At 41.7% G+C, this 21,334-nt stretch overlaps 1 protein-coding gene and 1 long non-coding RNA gene across 3 annotated transcripts; one reads left to right on the top strand and one right to left on the bottom strand.

The window, feature by feature from the left end:
- Positions 1-14,307, top strand: LOC106740682 (protein lethal(2)essential for life). Of its 2 annotated transcripts, XM_014611952.1 has the most exons (4): positions 1-2,725; positions 5,811-6,062; positions 12,443-12,664; positions 13,991-14,307. In XM_014611952.1, exons 2-4 carry the CDS (start codon positions 5,811-5,813, stop codon positions 14,108-14,110), a joined length of 594 nt encoding a protein of 197 aa, XP_014467438.1. In that variant the 5' UTR covers positions 1-2,725; the 3' UTR covers positions 14,111-14,307. The 2 variants fall into 2 exon arrangements, with proteins under 2 accessions (XP_014467438.1, XP_014467439.1); XM_014611953.1 differs by lacking the exon at positions 1-2,725 and having other exon boundaries at positions 5,735-6,062.
- On the bottom strand, positions 12,898-15,033 carry LOC106740683. The gene is made up of 3 exons (XR_001374117.1): positions 14,860-15,033; positions 13,793-13,913; positions 12,898-12,984 (listed from the first exon to the last, which is right to left on the bottom strand). It is a non-coding gene; the product is annotated as an uncharacterized LOC106740683 (long non-coding RNA).
- Between the last annotated feature and the right edge of the window lie 6,301 nt (positions 15,034-21,334).

Genomic DNA, 21,334 nt, shown 5'->3' with positions numbered 1-21,334 from the left:
TGAGGATTTGCACGGATGCTGCTGACGTGTGTGTGCACACGTACGCACACAGATCGCGCAAGCTTTTACATCATAGTTTTCTCTACAGAACGTACAATTAATTCGTGGCCGTTTTATCCAGTGTCGAGACATATTAAGTTCTTATCTCTAGACGAAAAGACAACCAGAATATCAAGTCACTCTTAAAATGGATATTTAGCCTGACACACGCCGTGTACGCGTAAATATAACCATTACCACATAGTAAACACATAGAACATTTTACACGTAATGTTTTTGATTATGATCTTAACCCTCGCTTGATACCGATAGTTCCAGCAACCTCACAGGCCAGCGCCCGGGTCAGCTCCGATCCAGGTATCGTTCGGCAAGGATTAAGATGCAATTGTTTACGGCGGCTGCGCGAATATTTCTGAATTGTCATTGGTCGATCAAGTAATAGAGGCTAGATAGGGTAACTTAATTATGAGCTTATCATTACTACTGTAATGCCACATAATATGATTCGTTTGAGGGTCTAGCACGCTTAATGCTTAAAATTAAATTACTCGCGTTTCCGATACAACTGCCACAAGTGCTTCGCCGAACATGTGATTTGGATGTTTCATTGTTAAGTAATTTTACAGTTTCTCTGCCGTGAATAAATAATCTTTCTTTGCTTCCGACTATGAAACTCAAGGTTTAGATATCGATAATTTCCTTTGTAATCTGAGATTTTTTATTTCAAATTAGTCGGTTACGTTTTGATAACGGCTATCTGGCTGAGATATCGCAACATCACAAGACATATTCATTTATTAAGTCAGTCCAAAGATTTGATTCAATTTTTGAGTCGGGTTTGATTTTATTTCTGCATTCACACAATGGAAACGAATTATTCATCAACCGAAGAATCGCCGTGAAAATGTCATTTTTACAATATATAATACAGATCAGACGTCGTTAGCATTGTTATCCGTATTATGTGAATGTGACGTTATTTGTTAAAAAAAAATTTGGATCAAACTTTTCGACCGACTCACTTTTACCGTGACGTAAAAATTTGCTCATTTTAATCGGGACGCGGGTGTTCCGCACGTGTTGCTCATTGTTGGTGACAAGTGGCGTATTTTTAGACAAAACGTGAATCAAGATCTATTTCGTATTCAGATTGTTTCATCAGCACTTGCCGCCAGCAGATGGAATTCGCGGAGTAGTAGTAATCAGTAGTAGACCAACCGTATCGACTAACACAATAAGTTCTTAACTGGTATTAGTAGGACGTATATCCTAAGTCTCCTTCTCCTTCTTCTTTTTTTTTTTTTGTGACGTGCACGTCGTTTTTTTGCAATTTGTTTTTTTATCCTTTGTTCCAATAGTTCCCTCTTTCAGTTATATCATAGCTTACATAGCTATATAGTAGCAGAGCTTTATTATATTATAGGTACATAGCTTTACTTTATTAGGTGAGATACCTTATTAAGCGAGATAGCACGTAGGACTCCGCATCGTATAATAAATCTCCGCCTTTGTAGATTGTTGTCCGTTACTAACAGAATTGAATCATGCGAAGCGCGATAAACTGCGAAACTGATTAAACACCTTTGCAACGTAGAATAATCTGAGGAAGCTCGGACAAAGTGTGCTCACGCGCGATTATCAATCAAAATAATGGAATTGAAGGAATTCAAAGATGTTACATATGACGGCTCAACGAGATTTCTATTATCGTGAAGTTGTCGTACGAAACTAACACCGGCGTTAATTTTCCTCGTATATGTGTGTGTGTGCGTGTGTGTATATATATATATATGTGTGTGTGTTCTGTGCATGTATGCATGTGTGCGTTTGCATGTGGAACGAAAAAGAAGCGGAACCGAGGCAAACGTATCTTCAGGGAGAAATGCGTATAATCCGATATCCTAAAATAACGTGCGTGGGCGAAAGCCGCATTAAGAAAGCGTTCTCTTAGCACTCCGTGTTCTCAAATTTTCGGTAACTCGAGTCAACTCGATATATTTGCACGCGAGATTGAGAATTTCATCTGTACACGGATCAGTAGTATTTTCGTTCGCGATGCGATTGAGAAATGTTGAGCGTTCGTCACAGAGTTGGACAAGCCGAATGCCTACCAAGCTGATCGTCGCGGTTGGCCGGTGATGATTTAATTTCTATTTCAATTATATCTCCGGTGTTTGCATTATTTTTCCTTTATAGTCAGGTCAGAAGTTCTTATTCGGCTATGTTCTTATTTATCGTAATTTGGATATAAATTTATCATAATTATAATTAATTATAAGTCGGTAGGTTATTATCAAGCTAGGTTAAGTTCTTAAGTTTTAGTTTTAGTGCAAGTTCGGCCGTGATGAGCGAAATGATTCCGGATAACACGCTTCGTTGATATTCCGTCTGGCGAATGTAACGTTTCGGTGCTTCCGTTCGGCAAGAATGGTATCGATCGAATGTAGCATGTAAGTTCGAGATGTTCTACCGCGAATACGGCGAAGTCAATTTCGATAGTCAAAATCGCGCTCGTGTGCAAGTCGGTATATTTTTGGGCAAGACAGTCAGTGAACGTCACGTGACATTGTAGGAGCACGCCTCCACACCGCGGCGTCGGGACGCCGCCGCCGACGACTATTTAAGATAGACCAACGACTCGCGCCAAATCAGAAGTCGAGTCGACTCTGGAATCATCTGGTAATCTTCGAGCGACGACGAAGTCTCTTACGTTCCACGTGGAAAAGTACGGTAGCACCGTTCGGTGTTCTTTTTTTTTTTTTTTGTATGTGTGTGTTTGTATGTGCGTGCGTTTTCATAACTCAAATATTCTCTCTCTCGTTAACCCGTCGCGTCCTCCAATCCAGAAATCTTATCGATATCCCTATTCATAGTCTTATTAGTTTTGTCTGTATTTTAACTTATGATTACGACACGAATCACGTAAATGTCTTATTAATTTTATGTAGTTTAACTTACGATTACTGTGCGGATTACTTAAGTGTAATAATTTGCCATTACGTTCTCCATTTGTTGTTGCTGAAGCGCAAGATGAGCTTATCGGTATTTTTATCTGATTTTTTTGTGCGACATAATCTTAAACTAACGGTCCTTATGTCCTCGCCCTCAGAAATCTCCCCTCCCCCCACCCAGCTGTCTCCGTGAATGACTATTATAGTCGTAGAAGAGAAACGTATGTGAGACCATGAGAGAAGGAATTTTACCGCGAGTCGCGCGATACACTTCACCGTATTGGTATTGTTTTTTGGTAACGGCGCAAACCGCGTATACTTTGGATGCAAATGACCGAATATGTAGCCGTGGGGGGTCGCGACCGATTTTAAACTCTAGTACCTGCAATATCTGAATATAATCTTCATCGTTGTGCCATCTCGCTTGATTGTTGTCTACACTTATCCCGAATGAATCCGTCAACTCGAGAGATTGAATTTTCGCTTAATCCTCTACGGTAATCTTACGGACTAGTTTTTTGTTTCTCTGAGACATCGATCGAGCTCCCGTGTCTTATATATCACTAGCTTACGACTATAAACTATGTTAGCGATTCGTCAAGTTTTTTTTTTTACCGCCAGGTGTTTACCGTGAATGGAGAAAACGATGTCTAACACTATCTCTACTGATCCTCACGTCGTTCGTGTAGATTTTGTAGAGTCGGACAAGTCTTGTACGGATGTAACCCTTACCAAGATTTAAGTGCCTTTGAATTCGTTCACGCGAGGGTTGTTACGTCGCGAATTGAAGGAAAGAATATAAGTTCGAGGGGAGGGCATGTTTGCACGCGCGATGCTTCGCACGTGTAAAGGTGCGTGCACACCTAGCGCACGAATAACGAAAGATGCATTCGCGTCTAAACGCGCGCGAACTTTCTTTAAAACCATCTGATCAGCCGTCTTATGAACAAATCGGCCCGAAACGTTCCGATTTGTTATAACATACGCATTTGTCCAAATGTAACAACGAAAGTTTGCATTCGCTATTCGTTCGTTGCTCGTTCGTTATGCGCACACGCATCTTAACATGTTTAATGAAGGGAGAATTAACAACTAATACATCGGCGTGCATGTAGTTGCATGTCGGCCGACGCGCTCTTACGTGTTAATTATTGTGCATAACTCGGTTAATGCATAAAATAAAGGTAAGTCCAACCGATGACCTACTAAATTCTCATCAATTCCGGGATTAACGAGTCTTTCGCGTCACCGGTGGGTCTAAATCTCGAAGCATTCCCTACAAAGTATATGAGGTGTGCATAATGCTATTAATGTACACGCTTTATGCATCGTCATTTGTATCAATAGCAAGTATCTCTCTGAGAGAGTAATTACTTAATTAATTGTCCCACGATATCGATGTTATATTTTCTTATACACTATAAACTTAAGACTTAGAGTTAACGTTTATGCCCCATTTGTCTTATATTTTCCAAATTGTCGCTCATTCATGCCTATTTCTCGCCCAGGACGTCTATACTTTATCCTTCTATGAACCCTCGATGACATTTTTTTTTCTTTTTTTTTCTTTTTATTAAGAAGGTTCTAGCGTTTAACCAAATAATAGATAAATTTGTAATATGTACACGATACGATAGTTCATCGAAATCTTACAATGTATAAATTTCAATAATTCTTACCGTATTATTTCCAAGATTTTAATTTATGAACTTTGCATTGTAAGTACATGCAGATTCTCATAATTTCAATACAAAATATTTCTTTTGATTTGAAATTTTATATATAAAAAAAAATTAAAGGAACTTGTAATTATAACATAAACATTTAAATATACTTTAATTTGTGATTTCCTATAAATTTGCCGTCAGGTTTAGGAGAAATCTTAAATAGTTCTTTCGATGAAATAGTTCTTTCGATGAAATGTATAAGAATATTTGAATATTTGTATATAAGAATATTTGCCAAATCGACAATATATGAATGACAATGTGGCAAAATCGCAAATATGATGAATCAGAGTCAGATTTGAAATAACCGCTCATATAAATTTTTATGAAATTCTTATATTTTAAGAGTTAAATTTATCAATAACTAAATTTGTTGATAAATATGAAAAAATATATATTTACAAGAGCACTCTAATCGCTGTTGCGTGCATAACTACCTAAATAGGTTAATTTAGCTCATATTTGTTTATTTTGTTAGGACTTGAACATAAAAATTATTCTAATCGTTTCCAACAGTATCGTAAAGGTTTACAGACTTGCGACTTTTTTGACTCGACTGACTTTATTGACAATCAGTATATTGATTTGTAACTCTGTCAGAAACGGTTATTACCGCTTTGTGCTTAGGCTCTTATATGCTGATATAATTAGTACTATCAATATGCAAATATCTCGCTTTTGTCAAATTCAATATAAATTGTAGAGCGAAATACTCCTGACACCTGTTAATTAAAACTGTAATAAATTAACAAACTAAAAGTGTTAATCTGCAATTAAAGTTAAACTGATCATTTATCAAACACAATAATAAATATATTATTCATGTACATATTTCTTTTCTAATATTGATATTTCTTAGTATTGGCCAAATGGGAGAGTCTTGGAACTCTTATATTATTTTGTCACTTTTAAAATGTTTGATAGCTTGTAAAACAAAAAAAAACGAAGAAACCGTAAATCGACGTTTATAAATTTCATCTCATTAATATTGTTGCGAAATGATTTTTTAGCCGGTTTACACAATTTTATTAATGAAGTACTCATTGACTAAAAAGTAGCGCTAGAACCTCCTTTAACTGATCGTGAGAGAAAGTGTCAAACGGTCGTGGTGATACCGTGCTTCGATTTGCAGATGTCGGTCGTGCCGCTCGTTTTTCGCGACTGGTGGGAGGACTTCGATCGTCCCATCTCACGGCTGATGGATCAGCACTTTGGCACCGGCCTCCACCGTGACGACCTGATATCCGGTTTCACCGGCCTCGGTCTCAATCGACCCCCCCTCCGATCGATTTTTGGGAATACATACTACCGGCCGTGGAGGAATGTGGCGCGTCAGAATTCAAGTGGATCTAGCACGATCCAGTTGGACAATAATAATTTTCAGGTTAGTATCTGAAGCAATTTCGCATTCAGTGATCGAAACGGAACTTTGCGTGGTTTGATTAGATCGAAAATCGATATCCTGCGCTGTTTTTGTTGATTTCTGTGGCCTGGAATTAGATCTAAAGCGATAGCCTCGCAAGTGAAAGAATTTCTGGTCTTACTTTTCCGATTATTTTGCCTTTACAGATTTTGCGAACAGAATGTAGTTTTTAGTCTATGCTTGTTCTTTATATTGCCTTTGCAGAATAGCAAAACGTTTTATATGAAGTGCCTATTTTTTACTCAATTTGCTCCATATAAATATCTATGATCGGAATGTTTCAGTACAGAGTTAAGTATTTTGTTTGTACGATTTTGCTTTTAGTCGGAAGTGATTTTATCGTACCGAAATTATTAGTAATTTATACTCTTGTATTTTGCTAATCGACATTTTAATCGTGAATTTTATTTTTACATACCTTATATATTTTAATGTGCGATTTTATTCTGGAAAGTTTCGCAAAAATTGTTTCTTTTCTACGGTATTTAACTTGGAGTGTTTCAGTCTACTTGCTGCTTATTCCGCGTTCACCTGGATATTATTAGAAATTTGTTTATTGCATCGAGAATATACGGTAGCGCAAATATTACAACTTTTAGTTAATGTAGCCAGGAAATGCGTCCCATTTCGCGATCATGCTTCATATATATTACGTGACGTTACTGATGTGAATTTTTAGAACTTTGTCCAAGCGATTCATTGCTTCGTCTTTTTTACATTTGTGGTGAAACACGAAAGATGGCCTCAAATTATAAAATTTGCGTTGCATGATTGGAATTTTCCGGACTTTGCGTACTGTCAGTGTTTTGTCGTTTCGATATATCTGTGACTTTTTCCCTGTTTAGATTAGAGGAAAGGCGCCTATGCTCTGACATAAGTCTCCCAAAGTGACACATCTCTATTTCTCAAAAGTAATATCGAGGTGTTTTGTATAGATTCTTGTATAGATTTACGTTTTTGCGAAAACTGTTTTATCTTCATCTTTTATTGCTTCTCCGACTGTGTGGTTTGGAAGATTCAGTCTGGATACATTTCGAACCGATATACCGTATTATTGTACTTTTGAACCCTTTATAAACTCCAAGCCAAAAATAAGAGAAAATCTTATTTTATTTTTCATTCTGTTAACGAATTTTTTGCGTAATTTAATAATTGATTATATCATTGAGTATTTCCATATTTTGGTCATGTTATGTACTTTTAAATAGATATGTCAATTTTGGATTCCAATATCTCAGTTTTCTCATATCACATTTTTCCCTTCTCATTTTTACCTTACACGAAAGCTCTATTTGCTTAAAAGTTACAGATCATTTGTAGAGATTATAATAGTGCCGAATAATAACAGGGGAGGGGTCCCCAGTACGTATATACGTATATATATGTGACAAGAAATTGATATTTTGGAGTTTCCATTTTAGAGATATAGCCTAAAATCACACAAAATAATATATTGGTATTGGTGCCTTTCCTCTATTTGTCTTCATGTCTATCAATTTGTGGAGCTCATCAAACACGGAGTAACATACTTTTGCTAAGATCAACGTAATTTGCAAACTATGCCACGTGTGTTTTGTCTCGTATATTCAAGTCGTGAGGTAGTCGATTTGATGTGGATCTTCTTTCGTAAAGTGAACGATACGTTGCTCTTTCAGGAAAGTGTTGGAAGCTCACTTAAAGATACGTTAATATAGGGCGGAAGTACTGCTGCAACGGTCCAATTCCGTCTTCCGCAGGATCCTGCAGCGGAAGAAAGCTGGCAGGATCCTGCGGAAGAGGAGAATTAGCCGGAAATTATTTACTACTGATGAAACCTCGAGGACTCAATATTCTTCCCTTATATGTGATGATAATTCAATAATAATAATAATCGATAACGCAAGCCGAAAATACAACTGTAATCACTTTCCGATTGATTTGCAATTCGAAACACACCTCGTTAATTTAGTCTCGAGAATGCCGTTATTCTAAATTGCTTTATCCGGTTTTTGTAACTTGCCTTTCTTCTCGCAGATTTTGATGGTAAATTCCGGAAGAATTCTTTCGCGCGTGCGATGTCTATGTGTTTTGGATGCCGAGAGAATTCTCTGATGTTCACGTGTAAAATCCGAAGATGCACCCGACTGAAGAGTATTTTTTTCGAGATATTTGTCTGATCAAGCGTGACGCTCGGTTTTGATTTCGAGAGTGTGGAAAGAGTGTCGGCGCGAATCGAAAGCAACGCGCGTTAAAATTATCGCGGAATGTCCAGCTGATTCAGACGTCGTGCTATACGCTAATGCGCATTTTTTAAATGTATTTTTTAACGTTCCTTCAACGCGTAACCGCAGCGCAAAACCGCCTACGGCCGCCCCGTAACTTTCCCGGAATACGAAAGTTACGCGACGGCCGTGGCGGTTCTGGCGCGACTGTTTTTTCCGATACGCGGATTACTCTAAATAAGTCTAAATAGTAAATGTGTATAAATTCGCAGGATGATACGAGCGCGCGATCAAAATGCCTTGGAGAGTGATGCGCGCCGCGAATATACCGGATATACGTTGCGATTATCTTACTTTGCAGTTATTTTCTAAGAGCACGCAATATAGAATAAGTCGAGAATCGACAATCAACCGAATACACTGCTGGCGAGCTTGGAAGTGTCGCGAAGGAAATTAGATCGAATCAATATGTAAAAAGCACTCTCCTGACCCCGAAGGGTTCCGTGAGCATGAAGGACTCGTCTATCAAAATGTCCGCATTGTACGTTCGTTCGTTCGAACTGGATAAAACGCCCGGATACGCTTCTTAATCTTAAGCCTTAGATCGTTCACAGCTATCCACTACGGATCTACAATAACTTAGTAACTCGACAGTAATATCGATCGTTAATTTACATCAAGTATCGCAAATAACACCTAGTAAAACACCAGTTTCAGAATTGTGAGTGTGCGTTTAGTACGAATACGTGTTTTCGCCTGTCGTGAGAGCCTGAAATCATGAATTCGCATAAATTTTCTCGGCCCGTTATTAATCGTTACATTTATCCCTTTTTCTTTCTCGTGGAAGTTCAATGATACAACAGAGCGAGCGGAGATACAAGTGGTTAACGTGTGTCACAACTTAATCGCGACCTAAAGCGATGATCTCCCTGAATGTGATTATCTACGTGAAATACAAATCACTCGCCTAAACGCTCCTAAATTCATGAATTCGTGCGGACGATTGGCGGTCGTTTCTTCAAATCGGTCTCAACTTGCATAGTTCCGAATTCATGACTTTAAGATCGCAGTCTCGTTACGATTATATGTACCTCCTGCCAGAATGATGCAACAGCGAGCGAAATGTGATCGTGATATAACTTAGACTGAGACACGACTTAAACTGACGATCTTCTTAAGTGGTCTTTTGCTCTTTTTGGTGTTTACAACTTGCGAGCGCGATTTCTATCGGACACAAAATGAATTTTGTGTCGAATACAAAAAGCCTCGGGCAATATTCTACGAAAAATGTACGATATACAATAAGTGTATAGATATTCCTTTTTTTTTCTTCGTTATCTTTCTACCGAAAAACGAGTAGCGGCGAATCGTAGTTAGATTTCGAAATCTAGAAAAGTCGTGGGAGATAAGTGACGGGGGAGGTGACGGAAGTGACGGGAAACGACGGAAGGGCGCATTCGTAAGAGGGAAATAAAGGAGGATGGGAAGCGGGAGAGGATGTGGGCGGGGGGAGGAAGGGTTAAGGGGGAAGGATCAAAAGGGAAGGGGGATGGAGAGGGGAAGGATACGTCGCAAACGAAGACTCCTACCCTACAGTGGGAATGAATGTTACTCTTTAATGGGGCGAATCAGCCGCGCGGCCGTCACGATTAAACAAAGTGAAAAGAAAAATGAAAGAAGAAAATGAAAATAAAAAGAAGAAGAAGAATCGAAAGGTGGAGGAAATTGCGGGGAACCGAACGCGGATAATCTTGGAAAATCTCAACGCTCGTTAAGGGTGGCTAAAGGGACGAACGAAAAATTCGGAACACCTGAAGGCCCGGAAGTCGATGGCTGCATCTGCTGCAGCTGCCGCTGTCTCCTACCGCTAATGTGCGCGTCGCTCATCACACATCCTATATAATCGCCCTCTCGTAATCATGCGGACGCGCACGCGACCGGAGCGGCAGCCCTTTTATTTTTCAACGGGTGGGTGGTGGTGAAACGAGTGTGTTCTCGGAACTATTTTCGCTCGACTCAGGAGTGAGATACTTCGAACACCCTCCTCCTCTTCGACGAGAGAGGGAGGGCGCGCGAAATGAATTGGATCGGAGAAACGACTTTTCCTTTTTCCGGATGTGAGCTATTTTTGTGCTTTTTTCGCTTTTCGTTTCTTTTGTGTTTCTCTCTTTTTTTTTTTTTTCTTCGAATGACGCCGTTATCCTTCTCGTTTGCCGAAATGCTCTACGAAAGGTACGCGTATCAAAAAGAGGACGATCGCGCTGCGCGATCCCCGGTCAGTCACGCTATTTTCATCGGAATCTCTATGAAATCACAGTTTTACCACAGTTCTCGTTTTACCTCCCCTTTCTCGATCTGTTTTTTTTTCCCTTTGTATGGATTTTCCGTTTTGATGGTTTTGTTTGCTTTTTTTTGGCTTTTATTTTCGTTCCTCTCTCTTTCCGCGATATTTTTTTCCTCGCGTGATCGTGCGCACGGTTCGCCTGCCCGCAAGGTCTAAAAGTGACTACCTGTTTCCGCTGTGTGTCGTCTACGATCTCTCTCCGTTCAGAGTCGTACGCGAGAAATCGCGCGCAGCAGCCACGGAATAAAATATGCAACCGAAAGAGTGGATGTATATGTATACGCTATCGTGTCGCGCTTAATCAGTCTTGTTCGATGAAAGGACCGAGACGAGCAGCCGTCAGCGCGCCCCCCTCTCGAAGGGGGCGCCGCTCACGCAAACGGGCCCCAGGCCCCGGTCCTGCCGGCTATAATCTCTATACAAAAATAAATGCTTTTTGATACCCTCAACAATGGAATCGTACAAAATGTGACTCTTTTTCCCTTACACAGAAATCTCTCTCACTTTTTTTCTTTTTGCCTCCTTATATGTACAAAATATGTCGCTCTGCGCGCAGCACTCGAGTCGACCGCTTACGGACCAATCCTCCGTAACTGTTTCTCTTCTTTCTCTCTCTTCCTCTTCTACTTTTTCGCTCCTCTACTCTCCGTCTGACACTATTTTCGAAATGCACAGCCAATCATCCCCCGCTAATTTGCTTCGCGCTCGCGCTCACCGAGTTCCAAAATCACGCGGAGAGACTCGGCTCGCCTTATCCTACCACCGGTCGTTGGAGCTTCCCCCCGCTCTACACGAAAGTTTAAATCATCTTTTATGTTTTTTTTTTGGTTTTTTTTCCTGTAAGATTTTCCGCTCGTGTGTTCCTCGTGGTGGTCACTAAAGTGAACCGCCGGTCGCGAAAAAGCGCGATCGGCCAGGCGCAAATTGCGACCGATCGCGACCCGCCACGACCGCACGCGCACTCGCGTTGCAAAAAAAGATCACCTACTTGTATGTGTGCTCGTTTTTTTTGGTCGTCAAAAAAAAAGGAACAGTTTCACACAAGTAGGTGCGCCTGACAACTACATCTTCCCGGTTTGCTTTTGTACCATAACGTGACAATCTAAAGTACGCGGACGGGAGATTACATGAAAGAAAGAAAAGGGACGAAAGATCGTAACGGAAAGGGGAACGTCTTTTCCGACACGCCACCCGACGACGGTTGACGGATCTACAATGTTGGCTGAATTGTCATTTCTCTCATCGCCGCGGAAACTCCAACAACCGTGGTCTGATCGGAAACCGGTCCCGACAGCTCCCTAACGCGGAAACGTGAAAGAACGAGTGTGAACCGGGCGCACGAGGGGCGCTCCAGGTGGTCAGTTGGAATGATTGTGCGTAAAGTAGTTCTCTGCGTTTCAGTACGGTATACGCGTTACAGACCGCATTCGAGATCCCCTTCTCCAGAGGAGAGAATTTGGCTTGGCCGNAACAGGGGGGGGGGGGGAGAAAACCGAGGGAAAGAAACGCGCGATGCCGGAGGAAGCAAAAGAAAGAACGTTATTGCTCAATTTCGACGGTCATTCTCGGAAAGCAAGCTCGCTTCGATGCGATCGATACTTAACTTTTGCTCTACGGGCGCATGGCCGGACGATGGTAGGTGTCTCTGTGTGCATGCGCTTCGCTGTATTAATCTCTTGAAAAGGAGGAAAACGCAAAATTTCTCTGTCCTCGACGGCGCTCTTGGAAAGAGGATCCTGAACGAGCTAATGCGTGTATTTGCCGTGGCCTTCGCGGGGCCGCGCTCTGATCCGCAGGTGATACTGGACGTGCAACAATTCTCACCGGACGAGATCACGGTGAAGACGGTCGACAACCACGTTATAGTCGAGGCCAAGCACGAGGAGAAGCAGGACGAGCACGGCTACGTCAGCAGACACTTCGTACGCAGATACGTCCTGCCCCCATCTCACGACCTCGTCAACGTCACCTCGACCCTCTCCTCGGATGGTGTACTAACTATCACGGCACCCAAAAAGGTACGCTCGACCGAGCCGAGACCCACATTAACATCCGTCCTGCTCTCTCATTCGCGGCGACCGCGAACGAACGAGAGCCTCTATCTCTTTCTCTGCCTCCCCACTCTCTCTCTCTCTCTTCCTCACTCACTCACTCTCTCTTCCACTCTCACTCACTCTCCCTCTCTCGTCTTTGTTAGCTGGTACGGCTTACGTTACATGTTTGATTTTTTTGCCTTTCAATTCCAACGTTCCCAATGCCGTGAGAGCCTCAGTGTGCGGTATTAGAAGAGGGCAGACGTTGCCGACGGTTTCAGATCAAACTACGAATCTGCACTAAACTACAAAACAGAATATGTATCGTTAACGTTCGAAATTCAAGCGGCGAAACAACGCAGCGTTCGCTGCGGACGAGGCACATTCGCGATTTGCATTGCGATCAGTGTGTGTCGATTTTAAATGAGGCTCCTGAAACTCGGCGATACCAATTGCGTAATCGCGAAAAAACGACGAGGGGACACATGTGTTAAAGCGAACGTGTGTTATCGTCGCGGTACTCAAATTTAGAATCGCATTCCCAGTGAGTTTCATAGATCAGACTCTATTAAAATCGACGACACTTTGCTGACAATCGAGTGTTCCTCATCAGAAATTACATTCTTATGTGATCTTTCCTTATTTCTATTGTTTTCGTTCAGATGAACTTTCGTTGAACGCCTAGATAACGTAACGTCTAAAATCGGGACGTAAGACGTCTTTAAGATGCCTTACTTACAAACGTCTTTAAGAAGCCTTATGCCCTAACTTTAGATATTATGTTGTCTGCTCAATATCATCGAAGTAAATTTGATCGCAAGTTCGAACATAGGACATCCGAACATAGAATTAGCTCTAATTACACCTATATTTTTATCGCAAATCAATTCGCTTCTTCTTTTAACGTTGTCCTTGACGGGCAAAAAAGTTAGTTTTACATTATCTAGAAAAAAAACTCTTCATTCACGGCACTAGAACCGTGTCCGCCATTCATGCCGTGTCTCGTGTACCGACTCGACCGTCGTATTTTTAACCTTTCTCTAGTTCAATTCGCGCAAGTGTAACCCTTTTAACTTAACATACTATCTTGTCTAGACAGCTTATTACGCTTACCTATATCTCTCGAGGTTCTCTTCTCATATTTGTGTGTTCAAAGTGTGAAGGAATTTCAAATTCTAATCACGCCTGTTATCGTCGCGTACGGATTGTTCAAGCACCGACCCCGTAGGGTGCACTAAAAAACACAAACATATAACACTCTAATGATTCGTTTTATCAGATAATCTCTAATGATGTTTCGTTCGTTTTCAGAACGTGACGCCGGCTGGCACGGAAAGAGTCATCAGTGTTGTTCAAACAGGAGTGCCAGCTGCTAAGCCGGTTCCCGTCGAGGCAACTACTACGACCACTACCACTACCACCACCGAGTAACGAACATATCATTAAAGACTCTCATTCCGACGCTCTTTCACTTTTCTGTTTCTATCGTCGATATTTTATAGAATTATTGTTTCTACCGTCGAGACAATTTTATAAAATTATGTAATTTTGCGATATTTACACAGAAGCAACATTTTTTCCAATATGCATCGTAAAAATATAATTTATTCGTACGTTACGCAATTATATTTTATCGTTTGATATTGTATTCAAGATTATATAAATATATTTTACCGTCACACTTCATACATATTAGTCGTATAATCACACATCTTACAATCGCGCAAAATTCCTCAGCGCGAAAGATCACAGTTTGTTGTAAAAAGAAGAAAAAACTACCCTTTACATGTCTATAAGGAAAAATGAAGGAATAATCATTGGAAAAGTAAGAGTACTAAAAGGTCAACAGTTAAAGCGTCAAAATGGCGGCTGTGCGCCCCTCCCTTCAAGTCTACCACTACGCAACTGGTCTTGTATCAATACTTGAAACAAACAAATCGTTTTCAACCTCCTCCTCGAAATCCTCATGACCAGGGTGGGAAGAAACCTCATCAGCTTCCGCACTCTACTCACGATGAGTAACAGTGGAGGTCAAGCGTCAACTTCAGCCACGAAATATAGCAGCGACATCGACATCAGTTGCCGATAACTTAGAAGAGGAGCAAACAGCCGCGTCAATTCTCCAAAAGTGAAATATAATGAATAAGTGAAAAAAGAAGACCCAATCAAGGGATACCTACGGTAAACTGTCGCGCTCCGCACCGATGCCGCTCGCCTACATTTTCCCGTGCCGGCAGTCTCGACGACCACGAAACAAGAAGTCTGAGTATTACACTGATGTGGGGTGAGGGGGTCTTCGGGTGTTCGCTGCGTCCGAACTGAACGAGGGTTTGTTTACGAATGCGCCGAGGCTGGCCGGCCGGCCGCCTTATATAGAGGTCGCCCACCGTCGCAGCGCCGAAGCTTCCAGAGCTCGTGGCGCGGCGACATTAATGCGCATTTACCTGGGACCGGCTGTTTCGGGCCCTGACCGGGCCCGATTCGCTCGGCCGACGCGATATTCGAAATCATCATGGCGAGATCCATCGTACGGCGGTGCCGTACGGCCGTTTTTTGCACGCCATGACTGAGAAATCAGAAAATGCCGAGTATTGATCGGCCCAGCCACCGGGCGACGAGATTTCTGGCACGTTCGCCTGGCCGGACCCCACCATGCCGCCGTCGACCTACAACGGCAAACCGTACCCCGTTCTCCGCCGCCGCTTCCGCCGTCACCTCCGCCTCCACCGCTGACGCCGTCGTTACCGCCGCCGCCACCCTCCCCCGCCGTCTCCTCCTGGCGTTAGCACGGTTAACCGGTGTGTGATATAATACTACCTGTGTAACGTAGCGTAACCTTCTTGTTGGACGGTCTCGTACGGCTGTGTGTGGGTTTGTTTTGCAGCTCGAAGGAGGAAACAGCAGGAACCGGATCGGAAAGCGATTGTCTTCGAGCCATGCTAATCCTCGCATTCACGCGTGGTAGTCTGTCTTGTGTAGGTGTGACCTCTGAAATGACTTTCGTTGATTGTTTCTCTCCCGAACTGTTTCAGTAGAGAAATATGAATTTGCTCGCGCATCCGAGGAATTTGATCGATCTCCTCGACCGGGAGACACCGCGTACGTGACGGAATTCGCGCTTGTAGTTCTGGACGTGAGGTAATCGAGGTTTTTTTTTTTTTGCTATATCGCCGGGAACGAGGCCGGAATAGTTAGTGAGTAGATTAGAAGTCGTACGCGAAGAATAACATTCTGTAGAGACGATATCGCTTATGGAGGGTACTTTGTGATCCAACATTGCGAAATCGCGCGTGTGTGTGTGTGTGCGTGTGTGCGAGCGCGCGTGCGACGTCGAAACGTTGAAACGCAGTTTCTTCGGACGGGGAGTTTGCGGCGGGATTTCCGTACTGCGCAGCCAGGCCCGAGTGACCTTCTACCCGGCTGGCGGAGGTTTTTTATCAACTCTTGAGACGAATGACAGCTATTTTTAAGAGATTTTCAGGCGCGGTCGAGGCTGGGCAGCGGTGATGCAATATGTTTGCAAACACACGAAAGCGGAGTTAATGCGCGGAATGAGACGGGAGCCGGCGATAGCGTGAGAATCTGCAATTTCCATGCTAACGCTGATATCGTAATCAACAATTGAAGATACAAATATTACGCCAGTATCACACGCCCACCCACACTTTGACCGCGAAGCTTCCATTAGGGAGATATGCGTACCTCCGCTGTATGAAGAGAAAGAAAGAGAGAGAGAGAGAGAGGAGGAGAGAAAAATTACGTTGGCATATCAAAGACCGTAACGGCCTCGATGTACAACCATCAGGCTGTAACAAACGAAATATACGATGCATAATAACGGCGATACACAAGCAGATTGCATAACATTACGTTCGTTCCTCTTTGGTGTATCATATACCGCTCTATCGATTTCCTTTTCATATCGCTCGTTAGCTAGACCCGGCCGTATCTCAGCCACAAAGGGCGCTCTGCTTAAGCAGACGCAATTAATGCAATTTTATTCAGGAGGCATAAGGGGGCCGCGCGCGCGCGTCGGATACTTATCTCTCTCCCTGCGAGAGAGATCGTCTTTTTGTAGGCCTCTAACAACGGAACGGCGGATTAAGCTCGACGGGAAGGGTGAAGGAACTACTTGTATACTTCATAGAAATATATAACACAATGTGCCGTGCGATACCTCGTTACATTCAGGTGTCATTCAGAACGGCGTAATGAAATGCGAAGGTAGAGACGGTTACCAACTTTGTTGCATTAAACGGGAACAGCATGATGATCTGTGGGAACTTTCTCAACGTCTCTCTTTTCAGCTACCTCGGCGAGCCGACTTCGTGGAAACGAAGATTTCAGATCATTAAACCGAGCTGCAAGGACGCATCATTTTATGATTGATAAATCTCTCTCTCTCTCTCTTTCTCTCCGTCGACGTGTCTTATTTTAATCTCCATCGGAACAGGTGTATTCACGATTGATGAGCAAATAACGTTTCCAGTGTGGACTTTGTGAGAATTTTATTATGCTTTAAATTCGCTCTTTATGAAACGTATCGCTTGTGGATAAAATTGAGGTTACGCGATACGCACACGCGATTTATCTTTACGCGGTTTCGTATCCTGATTATGCGGTTATGCGAGCGGCGATAAAGCCACGTGAGATTCAAGGATATCGTCTTTAGCGAGATTAACAAGCGTATACTTATGAAACATGTATCTCGTATATGCTTCGAGATATTATTTTTGGTCTCATATCACCAGTCTTGCTGAAAGAATTAATTCAATCTTGTATCTATACATATACCGTTCGCAATAATTACATGCATATCCTTTTCAACGGAATGACAATTCGCGAGACGGTTGCAACAACTGTAACGAGGAAACTCAGCAAATCGTTATAAACGCCGGCATCACAGTTTGAGTGCTTTCATCGTGTTCGAGAACATTCGAGGTAGCAGCTGCAGCAGCTAATCGATAGATGCGCGAGAAGCGAGTTATAGATGTAACGCATGGGAAGGGCGCGAGTGTTGGTGTTGCCGCGCAACAAAATAAACGCATTCATCGCGCATCCATTATCCCTCTTCGCGGTCGTGTCTAGCGATAAATGAGGATCATCAACGGATTAATAAACATCTCTCTATGAAAGTTATAAAAAAATGTACACAACGTCGCAAATCCGTGCACGTCGATGTTAATTAATATCTTCCCGCAAATAACTCTCTCTCTCTCTCTCTCCCTCCCTCTCTCGCTTTTACGCCATAATAAAAATATGAACGCAAGTTTTTCCTTTAATGCACGACATGCTCGACAATGGCGGCGGAACAAAATATAGACGTATATAATCGTAACGTTTCTTCTCGGTATACTCGGTCCCGATATTAAGCTTGGCAAGTTATTTATACATCATCGGAGCCGGGAGAATATCCACGTGTAACGTGACAAACAACTATTACGTAACGGGAAACGAAAATTGCTACCCTTCCCCAATCAAGTCCTCTCGTGACGTTAATTTGGCGAGAAAGAAGAAAAAGAAGAAGAAGAAGAAGAAAGTACTGCGTCGCAACATCCTCTCCCTCGACGATCGCTAAACAGGCACGAGGCTCTCTCTCTCCTGGGCCGAGCCATCGCGGCTACCCTCATCAACTCGCTACATAAATAACGAACTCTCGACCGCGGCTTCGTGCTCCTCCGAGCACACGATATAACCTGCCCGCACTAATTTTAGTTGCTTCGCCGGCTTCACCGCGCGACCTTGAACTCTCGACAGTCACGTTGGTCGGGACGATGTTGCAGTCGGCCGGGGTTATACGGGCCGCAGCCCGTTTCGCAAATCTCAAATTCCGGCCGCGGGATCGACCGGTCGAGGACAGAAGCCGGTTTGCAACGATCTTGCTACGACACTTGCGGCATGACAATGCTGCAAGTATCTCCGTGCGGCGGGGCCGCAAAACGGAGGTGCACGCAGGTGTGAATATGGCCGGGCGCGTTCTCGAATCCTCCGTGAAACGCCCTACTATCGATCGTATCTGTGACCAACTCCCAGTTAGCCAGAGTGTGTCGCTGGGTGAAGGTTGATGAACCTCGTAGCACGATGTTCGCCCGGCCGGTGTGTTCGACGCCACCGAGTAAATTGCCGTGAAATTATGCAAGCTGTATAATTAATCGTAAGAGATTAGTAGAGGTTAGGATGATTATCATGCGAATTGCGTGCCGAAATGTTAGATTGCGAAATATTATGTTGTTAAAATCACACGCGTGTAGAATGTGCCGTACATGTCGCTTTACATAGAGATTATATTCCATTTGAACTTGAAGCCTCCCACTGAGAGAGAAATATTTAATCATCACGTGTGTCGCCTCTCTCATCAGTATGCATTGTATAATATAATTTACATTTTTCTTACATTCGTTTTCTTATTCCAGATATATTTATGCAAATATCATTGACGTTTCTATATTTACAGCAAGAGGAGGGTTTCGATAGGAACTTTTTATTACGTTTTAACACGTGTATACTTACATGAAAATTGTAATAAAATTACGCAATTCTTCATTTTTCACTTTGCGTTATATTATTTTGCGTTCACCCCTGGAAAAAAAGTTATTGCGAAGAATGAAGCTGTATATATACCTCGAGGAGAAGCGAACCTGTGCCTCTGAGAGTAAGCGGATAAAAATAATTCAGGACTCAGTACACAACATAGAGTTTTCTGATATTCTAGAAGTCTCCAGATTGCCCTTTAACCAAGTATATTAGACCTCACCCACGAAGATGGTCTATTTTTGGATCGCCAAGGGAAATAAGAGGTGCTTTAAAATATGATGGATACGATGGTCTCTGAAAAGAAAACAAACTAAACATGTTAAAAAGGTATTAAATCTTATTTATATGAATATATGTATAATGGCAGAAAAATCATGTAACTTACGTGGTATAAGTTCTCTTTGTTTGCAGTCGATTCAGTTACTATTATCCATTGAGCAAATATGTATAACTTTTGTTGGTATTTATTAGCTGTTTTTGATGTGATTACGAGAACCTTCGTACCATATCACATGATCTTAATAGATTATATAAATGAATAATTTCAATGACAATTTCAATGATTATTTTGTGGTTATTAAAAGGAAACTTGTAATTATTAAAAGAAAACGAATAATTCTGTAATTTAAGATGAAAGCAGAAAATTACGTTATTATAGTTATCTTTGTTGATATCTTTTATTATTGTTTTAAACATTTCTTATCATACAAAAATGCTTAAATATACTCACGTTAAAACTCAGTTGCATTTGACAGTCGTGTTTCATGAATATGTATGTGTGAAAAGTAAGCCGTGAAGTTGAAGGATTACAAATGATAAATTAATTAAGACAAGAATAATTTCGTTTCTTGTTAAATTAGTCATGGTATACGAATATTTAGATATGATGCATTCTATTTGAAAATATCTGAATTGGGACAGAGAGACATTGATGATACCGTCAATATATCTCGTCGAGTTACACCCGCCATCTACCATGATTTGAAATTACTTTTAAAGGAAGCATAGCCGATAGATGATAACTTAAAGAAAATATATGTATAATCAATAATAAATAATTATACCTATTCCTAACATTTAATTAAGAAATGGTTATCTGTTGAAATTAATTTTAAATAATAAAAATACCAATAGATAACAAGAAATTATCTCGAATTTTTCTTTGTCATCATAGTTTTAAGTCGTAAGCGTCAAGTTTTAATATATTCAAGTGAAGAAGATTCATTAATTTTTTCATTTAATACACTTTCTCTTATATTATGTTTATTTCTGTCAGACAAAATCACGGAATATATTTGTGCTATTTACACCATCATGTGACGACTACGAATATATTTACATCTCTCTATACGATATACTTCAGTTTGACATACACAGCGATGTAGTAATAGTGACATTACTTAATGTCGCACATCTTCTGGCTCATTATTTGCTATTTGCGTGGTCGATGAAGAGGTACCAACTATCATACCAACTAACGTATTCCGTGGCGAACATCGTCATCGTGCCCTTCTGGCATCTGCCATGCCGTACCTGCTAAAAGTGCACACAGGTATTTCAACGTTCGCTCACGTCGTAATGAGGAACACTCACTATCACGATCGTTCCGCATGATGACGGACATGACGTTAATGGCTTTACACCGCGATCGCTTCTGGAATTTAACAATCTGCACTAATCGTCGCGGATCAAGCTTCTTTGTAATGCGAAAGAATGTGAGAATCTATCATCTTATCGATAGATTTGTCGAGTGCTCACTTGAATCACTGCTCGCACGTTATGCCACATTTGCACGGAAGCGCGGACATTTTTCAGATCTGTCTTTTTACATTACTATTCCGTATCTATGACGTCGTATATTATCTTCTAGAGCTTGAAGAGCGACATTGCGTTACGAAATTCAACGACGCAATTTCTGATTCGCGCGGATCTGCTTATGTTCCGAGCGTCGTCCTTCGGAAGGATCGCCTGTGAGAAATCACTTGTTTTTCTCGCGCATTTTTCGTATCACAAGTTTATCATTCGAGCACAATGCAGCATACACTTAACCCAAATCAACACAATTGTCGAAATGAATAAATTCAAAAAGTGGGAGGCTAACTTCTTACAGACGGAAAGATC

Source organism: Dinoponera quadriceps, unplaced genomic scaffold, assembly GCF_001313825.1.
Source record: "Dinoponera quadriceps isolate SergipeBrazil2010 unplaced genomic scaffold, ASM131382v1 scaffold558, whole genome shotgun sequence".
Lineage (NCBI taxonomy): Eukaryota > Metazoa > Arthropoda > Insecta > Hymenoptera > Formicidae > Dinoponera > Dinoponera quadriceps.
The sequence above is the reverse complement of the archived record's forward strand: the minus strand, read 5'-3'. Positions and strand labels throughout refer to the sequence as shown.